Genomic DNA, 18,309 nt, shown 5'->3' with positions numbered 1-18,309 from the left:
TATTTGTTGTGCATTTGGTTCTTATCTGCAATATGTCGTCTTACCTGTTTCTTCTAAAATCATATGGTCTTTTTGTGCCATTTGTAACTGTATGAGTCTCAGGAGTCATTGCTGTACAAAATTTGATGTGTGTATTTGTTGTTTCAGTTTCTTAAGATAGTGTCCATTTGTTGGTAAGGTTTTTGAGGATGTAATTTCTAATTCTCATTAAAAACAATTTTAGCCATGAAAGAATGTTATGCACTGTTAATAACTAAAAATTTTATATTTACCAAAGGTAAGGTTAACTATAATTTAAAAATAAAACTGTATCTGATACAACTTTTTTTTAAAAAAAATGCCATGACAGAATGGAACTGGTGATGCCAATGATGTCTGGAAAGTTTTAATTATTAATGGAAAGGATGGTGATGTAGTCACAGCAGTTTCACACCAACTCCGATTTGTGCATTACTTGCAGCATTGTGTACTCACATCAAGTGGAAAACAGCTCCCCAAATGGTTAGTTAATTTTTCTTCTTGATTTTTAATATAATCAATTCCAAAGTAGTAAACAATTCAGAAAAATAAATAATTGTAAAGTAACTATTAATTTGTGTGTTCACATTTCTAATACTGTGGTGGATTGTGCTTGAGTTGTGATCAGAAAATAAGTAAATTATCAGCTAGCTGCTTCTATGTAATTTTATTATGGACAGAACACTTGATATGTATATACATGATTAAAATTGGACCACCTTAACACAAACTTCAAGCTGTCGAGTTTGATCTCTGGCTCCCTTTCCTGTCCTCTTTGGAAAGTTTTGTCCTCTTTCCAATTTCCAGACTGTTATTTGGTACAATATCTGCTTGTGATTCTGCTCTACAATCCTACATTCCAAAGTGGTATACTGGGGTCTATTACTTAAAAAGTCTGTGAATCACTCACATACCTCAGAACCTAATCATTATACTTGGACTTTCAGCAACTCTCTGCAGTGGGACACTGTGTCACTGTCCAATGCACCCACCCAACACACCCTACTTCAGTCCTATCATATGCTTATCCTATCCCATCAAAGTCTGGACCACTTATGAAAGCAGTCATGTCATCACTGACTCCAGTGCAATTTCTTCACAGCATTTTCTGTGGGTATGGCCACAGACATGCTGTCCCTTGAAATGAATGGTGAGGGTCAGAACACACTCCTGACCACAACATGCTCAATTTCCGTGTTTATTACACAGCTCATGCCATCTGGGTCCCTTCACCCCAATGCCTGCATCTCTGAAATATGTAGATGTCAATTGTTCTTGCAGCATATCCTTTGTTCCTGTAATCCTCCTGGCATTGGTCTATGCTAGCCCACTGGCTCATGCTCACATTCATTCTTCACTTGTCCTGCACCCACACCCACACTCACTTCCCAACAGTTTTTCCTTCCTAAAATCATACGTCGTATCATTGTTTGAAACTTTTGTGGAGTGCTATCAATTTCTGTTTTGTGTTACTTCTCTCCTCTGAGTCTGATTTCAATCACTGTCTTCGGGACAAAAATGAAACATTTACATGAATTTTGCAGGGCATATGAGCAACAGGAAGTTTCATGTAACCCAAATATGCGAGACAAGAATGCTGTGTGGAACGTGGAAGACAACATCTTCTCTAAATGTAAAAGATTTGACAATATGACAAGCTATTTCAGATCTTCTGATGTTTACTTTATAATAACATATACATTCTTTTTCTGTATTTCACAGTGCCCAAAGTGAGCTTTGAAGTATATGCACCCAGTTTCATTGAACGCTTTCTTGAATCTCATGCAGTAATGCTACAGGGTAATGCTGGCCTAAAACCAAAAGAAGGTGAAGTAACTTCAAGACCATGGCAATGGCCAATAAATTACAGGGTAAATGCACAAAAAAATTTGTCATGATATAACTCATTTTATTGTATTGGAGTTTTATTGGTCCTGTTGTCTGCAAAAGCAGTTTATTTACATCTCATTGGACAAGTTACTTTATAAATATACACTTAAAAGTGATATGATAGTACATCACATAATTTAAAAATAGAAAATCCAATATGGAACAACGACCATATTATGAAAAGGATAGACTGCTACTCACCAAATAACAGAGATACTGAGTCACAGTTAGGCACAACTGAAAGACTGTCAAAACAAGTAAGCTTTCAACCAAAAATGCCTTATTCCAAATTAGATAAAACACACGCACAAAATGGAACTCAAGTGTGTTTTTGTCTAATTTGGAAAAAGGCATTTTTGGCTGAAAGCTTACTTGTTTAACAGTCTTTTTGTTGTGTGTATCTGTCACTCAACATCTCTGCTATATAGTGGGTGGCATGTGTCCTTTTCATAATATTGTCACTCCATTCTTTACATTTCTATGCATACATTTTTTAACTACAAATTGTTCCCATACACGTCATATATTTAAATATTTGTGTACTACACTTCACACATTTAAACAATCTTCAATAGAGTAAAAGCAGTGATGCTGTAAATATGACTCTAAAGAGTTTTTAAAAAGTTTTGAACCCTGTGTTTGCTTTTATGATTTTGGGAAGTCTTTTATAAGGTTTTACTCTTATGTTGAAAGTACCTTTATCGTACAGGAAACTATTGATCTGATTCAAATATAAGTTTTTATTTTATCTGATATACTAAGTGTAAATATCAGAGTTTCTTTTACAATCTGCTATTCTTACTCATTACTTCTATTTTAAAGAATAGGGGAGTTTCATTAATGTAGATACATAGTAAGGGTGGAATTCCAGAGTCCTTAAACAGGGTGTAATCTCTAGGTCTGCATACAAACATGATTCTAATGAATCTTTTTTGCCATTTTAATGTGTTGATAACTGTATTTGAATGCTCACAAAATGTGACCCCATATCTAACATGAGAGAGAAAGTAGGCATGGCATGCTTATGCACTACAGCAGGGTTTTAGTGAGCAAAACAGATAGCAGCTTTTGAGTAATTTAGCATTCTGATATTCTTTGTACATATTCCATTTTAAATTGTGTTGCAACCAAAATCCTTATAATTTGGTCTCCGTGTTATTTTGAGGATGTTGTTATCAGGAAAAACATAACTGGCATTCTTTGGGTTGGAGGAAAGAATGCCAAATCACTTATTCAGGTAGATATGTTAGGGAATATAAAATGATAAAAGGGCAAATCAAATATAAACCAGAATTTTTTTTGTAATTTTGTTTAAGCTTCAGAAGAACTCATAAACACTAACTTATTTTTCTCCTAATTGGGAGTTTTTTTCCCCATTCGGTAGGCAGTTTCTTGATCCTGTTTTCGTAAAATGTATTGAATGTGACGGCAGGCAGCTGCACACAAACGCTTCGACAGCACCATAGTTGTCTAATCTGTGTCCTCTCACTGATTCCTTTAGTATTCAAAACAAATGAAAATCATTGGGTGATAAGTCTGAACTGTAGGGGGGATGTTCTAGTGTGATGCAGAAAAAATCCTGAATCTTCTCTTCAGTTCAGGCAACTGTGTGGGGTCGAGCGTTGTCATGATGGATGATCACATTTCAAATGAGAAATGCACACCTTTTCTGATGATATGCTTGTTTTGTTTTGCACAAAATTTGTCAGTAGTATGCAGCACTCACAATATGAAGTTCATGAGAAAAAATCAATGAGGCCAATTCCTTTGAAATAACAAAAGACTTTTGCAATAACCTTCTTTCCAGAGAGACAGTTTCTGGCTTCAATGGGTGCAGATTCGTCCTTTTTGCACCATTCCATGCTGCTTTTTTTTTTATTCTGGGACATAGTGGTGCACCCATGTTTCATTTCAGATAATAAACCGGTGCAAAAAATGTTCCCCTTCAGTTTGGAGATGTACCAATAGGCTTCTCGGGTTATCAGCCAATTCAAAGCATCTTTCTGCGGCAACGTTTTAACAAGTTTCTACTCATCGTCTTCAGCATTATGTGGCAAGGTTTTGACAAGTTACCTGCTAGTCACCTTCGCCTGAAGATGACGAGTAGGAAACTTGTTACAATGTTGCTGCAGAACAACGCCTTGACACTGCTGACAACCTGAGAAGTCTTCATCATCAAAATTCGTTGAGAAAGCCTGCATTCCCATACGCATCAGTAACCGTTTGCAAATCAAGGCACTGAAATTTGTACTCTGCAGTGAGAAGACGAGGCACCCACCTTGCTGACACTTTTGGAAATCCAAGGCTGTCAGTAATGATCACCTGAACACTTCCGTAACTTATGCCAACCTCAGTAGCAGTTTCAATAACTGTTATTCAGCAATTGTCTTCAAGAAGCTGGCTAACAGTGTGAATATTCTCCTCAGTCATGTTGGTCATTAGGTGATGTCAGTGAGCTGCATCCACAACTTTTCTCATTCTCATATAAATGGTTTATGCCATGCGTACACTTGAGTCTTTTCGGGGTATTGTCCCTGAACTGTGACACAAGTCTTTTCAAAATTTTGGAAGGTTTTATGCTCTCTGTTGTTACAAACTTGAGTATAATGCATTGCACAACAGATGATTGTACGTCTTGCCCTGATATTGCAATTCTGTCTAATGAAATAGTATGACAATGTTCTAGTTGTGGAGAACAGTCATTGGAAACATCAGCAACAATGAGCAGGTGATCGCGCCACTCTACATTTTCAAAAAGTCATGTAAAATAAAAATTTTGGTTTATATCTGATTCACTCTCATAAATGGATATGTTGAAGTTAGATGCAGTGGGAGAAGATGAAGTGCAGTGGCAGGAGGAACAGGTCTTGTGGGTAGGTGAGTACAGGATTATCACCACAAAATCAGAGTGAGGTAATGCGTGAGTAGAACTAATAATGATGAAGAAAATAAGAATGTGAATAAAATATTATGAACAGCATAGTACACACATTAGTATAACCATAGTAGACATAAAGCAAAAACCTACCACAATAGTGTACGTTTATTTGCCAAGTTGCTTCATAGATGATGAAAAGACTGAAAGGCTGTATAATTAGATACAGGAAATTATTCAGGTAATTAAGATTTAAAAATTTAATTGTGATTGGCAACTGGAATTCAAAGAATAGAAGGAAAAATAGTAGAAGAACATGGACTGGGGAAAAGGAATGAAAGAGGAAGCCACATGGTAAAATATTGCCCAGAGTACAATTTAATTTTCATTAATACCAGATTTAAGAATCGTGAAAAAAGGCTGTATGCATGAAAGAGACCTGGGGACAATGAAAGCTTCTGAATGATGATTTTGAAACCAGATTTTAAATGTAGGACATCTCAGGGGAAAATGTGGACTCGGACTGTAATTATTGGTTTTGAACTGCAGAGAACTGCACAATAAAACCATTGAGCAGAATACAGATACAGGCAGTGGCATCAAGCATAATGCCGTGCACCAAATGTACACCACATCTAAACAACCTTGCTCACTATACACATGCAGAATTTCATCTGAATGACTAACAGAGACAAAGGCAATTTCTGAGAAGTTGTGATCATTAACAGACCATGGTCTTCATACCTCCATCTAATCTGCAGGAAAGATTGCTTGTGGAGGCCGAGTGACTATCACCATGTGTTAAATGCAAGGAAAATCCCAGACAGCTATCTGGTGCTTAACATACAAGACTTCTCATGCACACTAGCTGGAGCAAAGATTTTTAACATCCTTGATTGCTGGGAAACGTACAACAAAATACCAGTAATGACCAGGGACATCTGTAAGATTGCAGTGATGACACAACTCAGTTTATTTGAATTTTTATTCATGCCTTTTTAGCATCACAAACACCACGTAGATGTGGAAATGTTTCATGGGTGAGGTACTCAAATGACCTCCATTTAGTTTTGCGTACTCTGACGATATTTTGTTGCTCTCTCCTAATGCTCAAGTATATGAACAACATGTGTGTGAGGTGCATCAGTGGCTGTGTGATGAGGAAGTAGTTTTAAATGAGGACAAATGCATCACTGGGAAGACTCAAGTCACTATCCTTCACCATACAGTTTAGGCCAGTGGCATTTGCCTCTTGACAGAGAAGGTTACACTGCTGCAGTCTCTGCCGAATCCAACAAATTAGCAGCAACTGAGACACTTTCTGCATATGGTACATTTTTACAGCTTTCACCTCCTGGCAGTGGCAGCTGCACAAATGCCTTTCACAGATGCTCTCACGGTTTGCAATACCACAGTATAACATTATGTTAAGTGGATACCTAAATTGTACAAGGGGTTAAAATCAATCCAGGAGTTTGGAAGGGGATCCTAGATGTACACACTTACACTCTGGGTAGCTGATGCCAGTAGGAACCAAAATTACTAATGCTGTGTAGGTCGATAATGCACAATTTTTAAACTATGGAAACTTGGTGCCACTTGCTCTGATTGGCCACGGGATTGCCCTTTTGCCGGATGCTCTGGACGACTTATGACCGTGAATGCTTTGCCTGCCAGCGATCGAGATGTATCTGAGGTGGCGTGCACGCTTGCGGTAGTGCACCAGCCTTCTGCTCTGGGGGCCTGGGGTCCCAACACATCCATTGTATTTTCATGATAAGTCTTACTGGGAACAAACCCTACAACAGCTGTTAGTTCGCTTGAACCAACAACCATAGCACTGCCCATCGACCAACAAGTGGTAACAGGGCAATCCCACGGCCAATTGGACTGCGTGATGCCAAGTTTCTGTAGTTTGAAAAATGGTGCATTGTCGACCTGTACAACATTAGTAATTTTGGTTCCTACTGGCATCAGCTATCCAGGATTAAATTTCATGACACAGTTTTTCTCCACCCTGTATATAACAGATCAGCTGATCCACAGCCTATCTTTAAGGGGCACATGTACTCCGCAGCTTCATTGATGCACATTGTCAGCACATCTGCCTGGTCCTGACAAACAAACCCACTGCCCAACCCCACAGGCACATTTAACCTGTAGCTGCAGCTTGATCACTGGAGTGCTGTGCATGCTTCTCTACCTGTGAGTGGGATCATTCATGTGCACATATTGAGTAAGAGGCATGCACCTAAGTGTGCCTCTACTTGGGTGTGGGGCAAGCACATGTGCACGTTGACTGTGCAAGGCTCACAGGTGTAAATGCAGCTTTGCACCAATGGATCTAAGCAAAAATGTGGAGCAGGAAGTGCATTTTTAGATGGCAAGAATAATTGAGGGGTGCAGTTCAAGCTCCCTGAACTAATGTCTGTACTCACTGCAGAACTTGCAGTAATCTCAGAGTTACTTAAATACACAAAAGAAGTTCAAGAAAAAACAACCATTATTTTATCAGATTCACTGTCAGGTTTGATGCTGTTGAAATGCTACAATGTCCTCAGCACCAAAAATCATGTAGTATACAGCATTACAGAAGCAGTTTAGGAGCTTTCCTGCTTACATAAGGCTACAATTATGTTCATGAAGAAGCTGACACACCGGGCAAAGATGCTGTGGACAATGCTTCAACAACACATCTCCTGCATACCATGAAGGCCAGAATCAGAGCTCAATGGAAGGAAAACCTTCACCAATATTACTCAGTTAAAGATGGAGACACTATTCTGCAGTGGTACCTATCTCCCATCATATCCTTGGTACCAAAATTCCAAACAGAATAGCAACTTTATAGTGATAAGGCATGCCTTCAAGTCAGTCATGGAAAATTCCAGCAACAGTGTACCCCATATTCTTCATGTGAATGCAGCAGTGGCAAAGATGTTAAGCATATTTTCTTTGACTATGACAGAAGGTAGCAAGGAACAACAAAGTGTATGATATCCTCTGTCAGTACATTATCGAAAGACACTCAAACACTCTTAGCACTAAAGACTTAAAAGTGCATAAACTTCTATATGATTTTATAGCAGAAGAACAATTAAGAATATAAAAAAGAGGTTTTTTTACATTGTAATGTAGTAAATGAATAAGTATGATCTGTGCCTTTAATCCTGCTTTCACATTAATGAATGTATTTTAATTTTTTAAGCCTATGGGCTTAATTTCAGGTTAAATGAATGTAATTGATAATTGTCTTGTTTAATGGTTTCAGGCTGTTACTTATTTGAATGTGAAAAAATCTTTCTGGCTGTATGGGTGATGTCCAAAGGCCATTAATAAACTTAAAATAACAGTTCATTGCGATGCAGTGAGCTTAATTATTTTCCATGTTTGTAGATTTTTATTATTTTGTTCAATCATTACGCCTGTGATTCCATTAGTTGTTTTCATTTCAGGGGCAATTTTTCTCTGGAAGCAACTATCGAATTTATCTCCTGGGAAACCCTGTAATATGGTGGTCAAATTTGATATTTCTTGCAGCGTTTCTAATAGTATTCATTTACAATTCCGTGAAATGGCAAAGAGGCTATAAAGACCCTCATGAAGTTAAAGGTAATAGAACACTGTCACTTTAATTACAATTAATGCTGTCATTTCAATTACAACTTGAGAGTTCCACAGTAAATTAGCTACTCCTAAAAGAGATAATGATTTTAATTTTTCAGAAGCAAAAGACAGAATGGCAAGTGCTTGCGGATGGCTGTTTTTAGGATGGTTTTTACACTATGTACCATTCTGGGCTATGGGTCGAGTACTCTACTTTCATCACTATTTCCCAGCACTGCTCTTCAGTTCTATGCTGACAGGTTCGTACATAAACTGTAAAAACAATTTAATTTGCTTACTTTAGACTGAAGATTAAATACCTGACCATCATTCAGTGCAAATTATTGAATGTGGGTCTGTGCAGGTAATGACCCACATGTATTATTGTGCTGAACCAGTGATATCATCAGCTATAATTACAGGCAACATGGGATCATCAAGATTGGACTGTGAATCAAAGGAAATGTCTCCTGATCAGCTGAATCACATTTATTTTTACATTTGGTTGATGGTTGTATCCTTCAAAGAAGAAGTAGTTGTGGGTTAGGATAAAATTTGTAAGGTGCTTGAGGAATAAGGTAGTGGGTTTGGAGTCTGAAGGACATTGGGAAGGATAGTGGTCAATAGTAGTAAGACCATGATTATGAGGAATGTTGGTGTATGAGGAGGTGGCACCAACAGCGACCTGTTGGGATCCAAGGTGTAAAAGGGTGGAGATAGTGGAGAGTTGTTGAAGGAAATGGTTGGCATCTTTGACATGAGAGATTGGAGGTGGTCAGAGGGCAGAAATCCTACCAGTGAGGGCACAATAGCCAGGCACAGTCCAAGACTGTTGGGTTTATGGATTTTGGAGAGCATGTAGAAGGTGGATATGCAGGGTGTCATAGGGGTAAGGAAGGAAATTGATTCAGGGAGAGGTTCTGGGAAGGGCTTAAGGCTTCAAGCAGGGATTGAAGGTTGTGTTGGACTTCTGCAATGGGATCATTCTGGCAGAGTTTACAGCTGGAGGAGTCAGATAATAACTGATGGAGGCCTTCTGCCAGGTAATCATTGCAATTCATAACAACAGTGGTGGAAACTTCGTCTGCAGTTAAGATCATTAGATCAGGATTTTTTTGATGTTGTGTGTGGCCACTATTTTTTGGAGTGGGGGCAGGGGCGGCGTATCACGGTTGGATGGTGGAATGAACTGGGACAGGCAGAGTTCAGTGTTGGAATTAGGTTGGCTTTGGTTGGAGGGATTAGTGGCAAAGAAGTATTTCCACTGTAGGGATTGGGAGAAGGTGAGTAGGTCTTTGATCTGGCACGGTTAAATTTGAGTGTAGGACTAGAGGTGAAGCCTTTGGATAGGACTGAAACTTCTGTGGAGCCAAGGGTTTGCTGGAAAGGTTAACAACAGTGTTAAGGGAATGTTTTGGCTCTGGATTTGGTACAGTGTTGGTAGGGAGTTTTTGGGGGTGTGGCAAATTGAAAAGGTCAGCTAGGCAGGGTCTAGGTGCTGTGGACAGTAGTGCCCTGAGGCAGCAACAGGATGTCAGCAGGTTGGATAACGTATGGAGATGGTGTCTGGAATGCTCCTCCAAGTGGTGGAGAGAAAGATATTCAATTCCAGAGATGTGATGTATAAAGCAGGGACTGTGCAGTAGCAGTATCTTGCAGTGGGAGCAGATGTGGTTCTGGAATGCCTGTGCCATGGAAAGGAGGGGTGGAATCCAGAGAAAGGAGTTTTCCTTTTTTATGGGCCAACAGTATGTGTTATACTGAAGAATACCATCGCACAAATTCTTCCAAGTTTGCTGATATTTTACAGACACTTTATTAGTTCATTTTGTGTCTATCACAATGAGCTAGTTTTGGCATTTTTGCCATTTTCAAGTGATTCTGAATGATGGAATGATTTTTGTAAAAATGTATGATGAAATTATATTGCTAACCTCTGTAGTATAGTACTGAATTATCTGGATTATGTTTGTGTTAGTAGTTACTTGTTTTATATCTCAGATGTTATGAGGAACATTTTGAAACTCCTGAACTCCATGCATGCACAATAGTTATGGTGGTGTGATCAAGTGAAATTCATGTCAGTTGTGAGTGAGACTTTAAGCATGATGGTTGTACATGTGTTTGCTGGTACACATAGCTATGCCATTAGTTTAAAAATGGATGCTGAAACCGAGTCAGGTCGGATTACATGTAGTGATCAGCATTCCCACATCAAAAGTCAACCTCTACGTTGAAAGAACCCAACAGAAATTTAAAATTATCTGAGAGAGGTGCGTAGGAATAGTGTACTGGATCATAGCGCAGTATCACAGTGGTCTACTTGTTTCCGTAAAGGTTGGGTAAGCACTGAGGACAACCCAAGAAATGAAAGGCCATAAATTGCAAAAGACTTCACCTCTCAGGTTATTGTTAATAACACTTTTGAGAAAGGATCAATGAAAAATGTGAGGAAATGGCAAAAGAGGCCAAAATGTCTCTCACTTCAGTTTATGAGATCATAACTGAAAAGCTAAAGATGAGAGCAGTTGTTGTTACCAGATGCTTCCTTCATGATCTGAGTGAAGAGCAGAAAGCAGGTCACAGAAGAATCTCAGAAGTATTGCTTCAAAGTTATCGAACAGAAGTAGAACAGTTTCTGAAAAGGATTGTTGCACTCAATGAAACCTGATATGAGATTTTGAGCAAGAACTGAAGTCTCAGTCATCACAATGGAAAACTTTTTGATATATTTGATGAAGGTTCCAGCGAGGTGACTGAAGTAATCAAACAGCTCAACAATGAAGTTTGCCAAAATGTTGGGAAGCTGTCATGAGCAAGAATGGAGATTATTTTGAAGACTTGTAAAGGTATTTTGTAAAATAATTTTCTTTTATTCGATCTTAAAGTGTGCAGAACTTTTGAAATAACCTTCAAACATACTGCATCCTAGACCATCTTTTTTATTATCTCTCAGTGTTGTTGGTCATGTTCATAACAGTATTTATACAGCACTTATGTATGTTTGACAGTTTTCTCCAGTGATGCTTACGTATTTGCAATGAATTTTATTTGCAGAAATTCAGTGATCATAAGTACATTATAAAGATTGTATAACTGTAATTTTTCATTTCTCATTCAAAGATATTTGTGTTGAGTATTCTGTTGTTTTCTATGTGGCATGAAGTGTTTAAAATTTATCCTTTATCCTTTATCCTTTTTGTTTTAGGATGTCAGTAAAATTTTATAGATTTTTTCACAGTTCTGTTTGTTCAGTTAAGATTGTGTTTAGGTACATGTCTATATGAGTGTAAATTTCCAGTTCTTCCAGAATATTCATTGTAACCGATTTGGATACCCAGTATACAAAGCTAAAAACCCTAACTTCTTAAATGCAGGGATTTACAAAATCCTTTGTGACTATTACAGCAAATCCTACATCGGGCAGATGAGTAGAAATCTGAGAATAAGGTTCAAGGTTTGCATCTGGGACAAGAGCACCCATAACCGAAGGCAAGGAGCTGCACACACCCCCTCCCCTGACACTCCCTCCCAGCTCTCAGGAAAAGGGAAAAAATAGGAAAAATATTGTATAGCCAGGTGTTTTTAAGAAAATGATTTTAAAGTGGGTATTAACCAGGTTTTAAAGAGGGTTGCAACTTGTATGGAACTTTTTTATAACTGCTTACAAGTTGCCAATCATGTTCTGAAAAACTGAAAATACGCCATACCCTCAGGTCTAGTCCCTCCCCCCTTACAAACAACCATATGGGCGCCTCTGCTGTGAGAACAGTCATTCTACATTTTACATGCACCTATGAATCCAAAAAACACAAAGCAGAAAAAATACAAAACGCAGTAAAGTTCTACATAGGATACCCAAATACTAAAGCATATATAATATCTAGATAACTTTATTGGCATTCTAAAAGAAAACGAATAAATTTTCAACACTTTAGGACACATAAAAGACAAAAGCATACTCAACCCAAGTGTATTTGTATGAGAAACAAAAAAAAAATTATAGTTATACTATCTTTGTAATGTACTAATTATCACTGCTTTTCTTTGAATAAAATTACATTTTTACGAAACATTGTGCAATCATTGCAGGATCACTTGAAAAGGCAAAAGTGCCAAAACAAAACTGTTGCGAAAGACATATGACAAATGAATAATGTGTCAATAAAAAAGCACCAAAAACTTGGTAGAATTTATGTAAACAATGTAGTGCCCACATTTCTTTTAACTGAACCTCTTACATTACTTCTGAAAAAATGTGATCACCACGTCCTGATCTCTGTAGCCATCAGATCTATGAGTTTTGAGGTTCTATCTTTATTTGTAAAAATTTCTTTGAAGGATTCTTTGGAACTCACTGGTAGCAGTTTTGAGGAGCACATTATGGTGCTTTTGAAATACAGGGCGTTACAAAAAGATATGGCCAAACTTTCAGGAAACATTCCTCACACCCAAAGAAAGAAAATATGTTATGTGGACATGTGTCCAGAAACCTCTTACTTTCCATGTTAGAGCTCATTTTATGACTTCTCTTCAAATCACATTAATCATGAAATGGAAACACACAGCAACAGAACATACCAGCGTGACTTCAAACACTTTGTTACAGGAAATGTTTAAAATGTCCTCCGTTAGCGAGGATACATGCATCCACCCTCGGTCGCATGGAATCCCTGATGCGCTGATGCAGCCCTGGAGAATGGCGTGTTGTATCACAGCCATCCACAATACGAGCACGAAGAGTCTCTACATTTGGTACAGGGGTTGCATAGACAGGAGCTTTCAAATGCCCCTATAAATGAAAGTCAATAGGGTTGAGGTCAGGAGAGCGTGGAGGCCATGGAATTGGTCCGCCTCTATCAATCCATTGGCCACCGAATGTGTTGTTGAGAAGTGTACGAACACTTCGACTGAAATGTGCATTAGACCCATCATTCATGAACCACATATTGTGTCGTACTTGTAAAGGCACATGTTGTAGCAGCACAGGTAGAGTATCCCGTATGAAATCATGATAACGTGCTCCATTGAGCGTAGGTGGAAGATCATGAGGCCCAATCAAGACATCACCAACAATGCCTGCCCAGACGTTCACAGAAAATCTGTGTTGATGACATGACTGCACAATAGCGTGCGGATTCTCGTCAGCCCACACATGCTGATTGTGAAAATTTACAGTCAGCTCACATTGGAATGAAGCCTCATCTGTAAAGAGAACATTTGCACTGAAATGAGGATTGACACATTGTTGGATGAACTATTCGCAGAAATGTACCCGTGGAGGCCAATCAGCTGCTGATAGTGCCTGCACACGCTGTACGTGGTACGGAAACAACTGGTTCTCCCGTAGCACTCTCCATACAGTGACGTGGTCAACATTACCTTGTACAGCAGCAACTTCTCTGACGCTGACATTAGGGTTATCGTCAACTGCGCGAAGAATTGCCTCGTCCATTGCAGGTGTCCTCGTCATTCTAGGTCTTCCCCAGTCGTGAGCCATAGGCTGGAATGTCCCGTGCTCCCTAAGACGCCGATCAATTGCTTCGAACGTCTTCCTGTCGGGACACCTTCGCTCTGGAAATCTGTCTCGATACAAACGTACTGCGCCACGGCTATTGCCCCGTGCTGATGCATACATCAAATGGGCATCTGCCAACTACTCATTTGTAAACATTACATTGACTGGAAAACTACGTTCGTGACGAACACTAACCTGTTGATGCTACGTACTGATGTGCTTGATGCTAGTACTGTAGAGCAATGAGTTGCATGTCAACACGTGCACCGAAGTCAACATGACCTTCCTTCAATTGGGGCAAGTGGCGGTGAATAGAGGAAGTACAGTACATACTGACGAAACTAAAATGAGCTCTAACATGGAAATTAAGCATTTACGGACACATGTCCACATAACATCTTTTCTTTATTTGTGTGTGAGGAATGTTTCCTGAAAGTTTGGCCGTACCTTTTTGTAACACCCTGTATATACCAGGTTCAGTGTACCTTTTATTCAAGGACCAACACTTTGAGCTAGTAAATGGTGTTGTCATGGGAATAATAGAGTTTTGTATTTGGTGTAAAAGTTTATAACAGGTTTCTAGAAAGAGCAGGCAAAAAATAGAAAAACAACAGATACTCAAATTACAAATAAAAGAATATTTTGTTAATCAGTGTTTCTATACTATATCTGAATATTTGGATTTTGGTTTACATTAATGTTCATATTAAACAGATTTTGAACTTTCTATTTTATAGACATTTGATAGTGGACTCAGAAATCAATAAATTTACATAAATGCTTAGTGTGAAGGAGTAGATAAACATGTCCTGATTCACACCACATTTAAAAAAAAATGTGAGTTGAGTGGCACTGACCATAATTTGTTGTTAGTGTATGTTATGGAAGTTTCTTGCACCAGCTGCATGTCGTAATGTGAGAAGTTTCTGTCTTTAAGAAAGGAATCTACTGATCACACACTTTCACTTGGCCCCTGAGGAGAGGATACTGAGAGCAGAAGATCGGCTCTTAGCACTTTGGCTGCTGAAATGAATCCTGCCTCCTTTTCCCACAGCAGCCAGCTTGCACTGTGGTGATAAAAGTCATCGGATAGTGATATGCACAGATACGGATGACAGTAGTATTGCAAACACAAGGTATAAAAGGACAGTGCATTGGCGGAGGTGAGTCATGTGTGAAGGTTTACAATATGATTATGGTCACATGATGGGAATTAACAGACTTTGAATGCAGAATAGTAGTTGGAGCCAGACGCATTGGACATTCAGTTTCATAAATTATTAGGGAATTCAGTATTCCAAGGTCCACAGTGTCAAGACTATGTGCTGAGAATACCAAATTTCAAGCAGTACTTCTCACCATGGACAACGTAGTGGCCAACAGCTTTCACTTAATGAATAAGAGCAGAAGCATTTACATAGAATTGTCGGTGCAAGCAGACAAGTAACACTGCATGAAATAACCACAGAAATCAATGTGGGGCACATGATGAACGTATCTATTAGGACATTGTGACAAAATCTGGCGTTAATGGGCTGTGGTAGCAGACAACTGATGCGAGTGTTTCTGCTAACAGCATCACATCGCCTGAGCCGCCTCTCCTGGGCTCGTCACCACATCGTTTGGACCCCAGATGACTGGAAAACTGTGGCTCGGTCAGATGAGTCCTGATTTCAGTTGGTAAGAGCTGATGGTAAGGTTTGAGTATGATGCAGAACCCATGAAGCAATGGACTCAAGTTGTCTACAAGGCACTGTGCAAGCTGGCGGTGTCTCCTTAATGGTGTGGGATGTGTTTACATGGAATGGACTGGGTCCTCTATTCCAACTGAACCAATCATTGACTGGAGATGGTTATGTTTGGCTACTTGGAGAGCACTTGGAGCCCTTGCATCATCATGTTCCCAAACATATCGCTGAACCACAGTTGTTCGCAATTGGTTCGAAGAACATTGTGGACAATTTGAGCAACTGATTTGGCCATCCAGACTGCCCTACTTGAATCCCAACAAACATTTATGGGGCATAATCAAGAGGGGCAGTTCAGGCACAAAATCCTACACTGGCAACGCTTCAGCAGTTACAAATAGCTGTAGAAGCAGTGCGGTCGAGTATTTCTGCAGGGGACTTCCAACAGTTTGTTGAGTCCATCTCACATCAAGTTGCTGCACTGTGCTGGGCGAAAGAAGGTCCAACATGATATTGGGAGATATGCCACGACTTTCGTCATCTCAGTGTATAGTACATAAAAGAAATGAAAATGAAATGGATTACTGTGTTGCAGAAATAATGTGAGAGTTTACGGCGAATTGCTAGGAGGACCAAGTACGACCTCTAATCTCATTTTTGTAAATAATATTAACAATCACTATGCAGAATGGTGCACCACATGTATCAACACTATATTCACAACCGATATATATTGCTATGACACACTATATTGTCGTGTAGCTAAGGCTGGCATTGAGTGTAAACATTCTGGAACAGCACGAAGGCAGCTGACTTCTGCCGATCGCAGAGGGTCCAAGTAAAAGTGTGAGATCAGTACAGAACATTATGAGTGAAAGTTATATTACTTCTTTGGAAAAAGAAAAATGTTAAAATTAAATGTTGCTTCTGTTTTCTCTAATAGGTGTAATTTTGGATTACTTGCTGGAAAGTCTACCTTTGTTACTTCCGGCAATGTGGGCTCATATGTTCTACCATTGGTCTGTTGGAGTTGTTTTCTCAAGTTTAGTGTACAGGTATGTATTGTAACAAGTGAGTAAAATATAGTATCACTGAGTTGTTACAATAGTTGTTAATGTAGTGTAATGATGATTAACAGATTACCAGTACTTAGCTACGTAACATAATTTGGCAAGTGCTAGGAAGGAGCAAAATACTAAAGCACTAGTTTCGTGTGTGTGTGGGAAAGGGGGATTGAGTGGGTAGGTGGGTGGATGGATGGTGAGGTTGGAGGGGGGAGTGAGATACCAGCTGGATAAGTAAATCAGAATTTTTATATTGTTTATATAACTTCTCCAGTTATTTACATTTCCCACTTGCAGCTTTCTATTATTGCATAGTGTAGTTAGAGCTGTTAAACTCTGGTGGCTGAAAAATGATCTTAGGCTTCTGTGTCCCTGTCCTTCAGGCATTTAGGCTCATTTTGTTGAAAAATCATTACACAGAGTTTGGCAAAAATCAAACAATGGAAAGTCCACGGTGGAATGTAACAATATTGTGAAAAGGAAAGTTGCTACTCACTGTATAGCAAAGATGCTGAGTCACAGATAGGCACAACAAAAAGACTGTCACAAATATAGCTTTCAGCCAGAAAGGCCTTCGTCAAAATTAGATAACAAACACATACATACACACTCGTGCAAACGCAAATCACACACAAACGATTGCAGTGTGGCCTCAGTTGCCTGAGGCTGCTTTAAAAATCACTGACATTCAGAGATGTATTTCTCTGTATTACAATTCAACACAGAACAAATATTGGAAATTTGGAGTCACAACACAACATTTTTAAACTTTTAGAGTCTAGCAACCTCACGTATCAAAACCACCTCAAAATCCAAAACTGCCTACAAGTCAAAAAATTCTTAGTCCAACTTGCAATGCCCATTGCTGATCGGAGCTTGTGGCTATGAAAACATTGTAAGTTCCAGCATCACACATTTTACTGGAGATATCAAGTGAAAAAATCCATATCGAGACATATCATACCTTACCTCAGGCCCTTCCAACAATTCACAAAGACACCATTTCTAGCTATGGCTCTCTCTCTAACGTATGTCATGTGGTGATGCTTAAATATGCAAATTTGCCAAATAAATTCAGGGTGAAAGCCATCTCCACAGCAGTCTCCCTAATTAATGGAGCTCCAACTAAGGCACTAAAAAACAAGAAGCTGGATCTTCAGGATCTCAAAATATTTGTAACTAAGGCCTATGTTCACGTCATTCAAGACTCAACCAACAAAAATGGAACAGTAAACATTGCGTATATATTGGCAGGAAACTGTGAGGAATCAAAAGCATACAGTCTTTTTGAACAAACTGCCATATAATCATAAGAGCAAGGAATGTTATTTTTGATGGAGGACTTCCGATCAATTTAAAGAAGAAACTGAATCATAGGCACCAAGTTAACTGTTCATCCCATTCATGGAAAAGAAACAGAATGAAGTAACAGTGCTTGAACTAGAAGAAACAACCTGAACCTGAGACTAGCTGCAATGAGTACAAACTGCAATGAGGAATAAAGTCCAGAAAGTGAAATAATGATAATGAGCAACCACATTGAAGTGAGCCAATACAAGGGCTGTAAAGAATTGCAAAGTGAAAGAAGCTGTGTGCCTTTGTTACTGATCAATCTAGACAACCAACTTACTCCAGTCATTTGTCATAGTG

The 18,309-nt window shown here is 38.9% G+C and overlaps 1 protein-coding gene across 3 annotated transcripts in view; it reads left to right on the top strand.

Moving 5' to 3' along the window:
- LOC126365823 (protein O-mannosyl-transferase 2) overlaps positions 1 to 18,309 on the top strand; it is a 184,549-nt gene that overhangs the window by 163,198 nt on the left and 3,042 nt on the right. For all 3 annotated transcript variants that reach the window (XM_050008443.1, XM_050008440.1, XM_050008444.1), the window contains exons 12-17: positions 350 to 501; positions 1,563 to 1,651; positions 1,741 to 1,889; positions 8,239 to 8,395; positions 8,509 to 8,649; positions 16,539 to 16,650. In XM_050008443.1, coding sequence (XP_049864400.1) covers positions 350 to 501; positions 1,563 to 1,651; positions 1,741 to 1,889; positions 8,239 to 8,395; positions 8,509 to 8,649; positions 16,539 to 16,650 — 800 coding nt within the window. The remainder of the gene's footprint in view (positions 1 to 349; positions 502 to 1,562; positions 1,652 to 1,740; positions 1,890 to 8,238; positions 8,396 to 8,508; positions 8,650 to 16,538; positions 16,651 to 18,309) is intronic.

This window comes from Schistocerca gregaria, chromosome 4, assembly GCF_023897955.1.
Source record: "Schistocerca gregaria isolate iqSchGreg1 chromosome 4, iqSchGreg1.2, whole genome shotgun sequence".
Classification (NCBI taxonomy): domain Eukaryota; kingdom Metazoa; phylum Arthropoda; class Insecta; order Orthoptera; family Acrididae; genus Schistocerca; species Schistocerca gregaria.
Note: the sequence above shows the minus strand (reverse complement) of the source record. Positions and strands in the feature narration are given on the sequence as shown.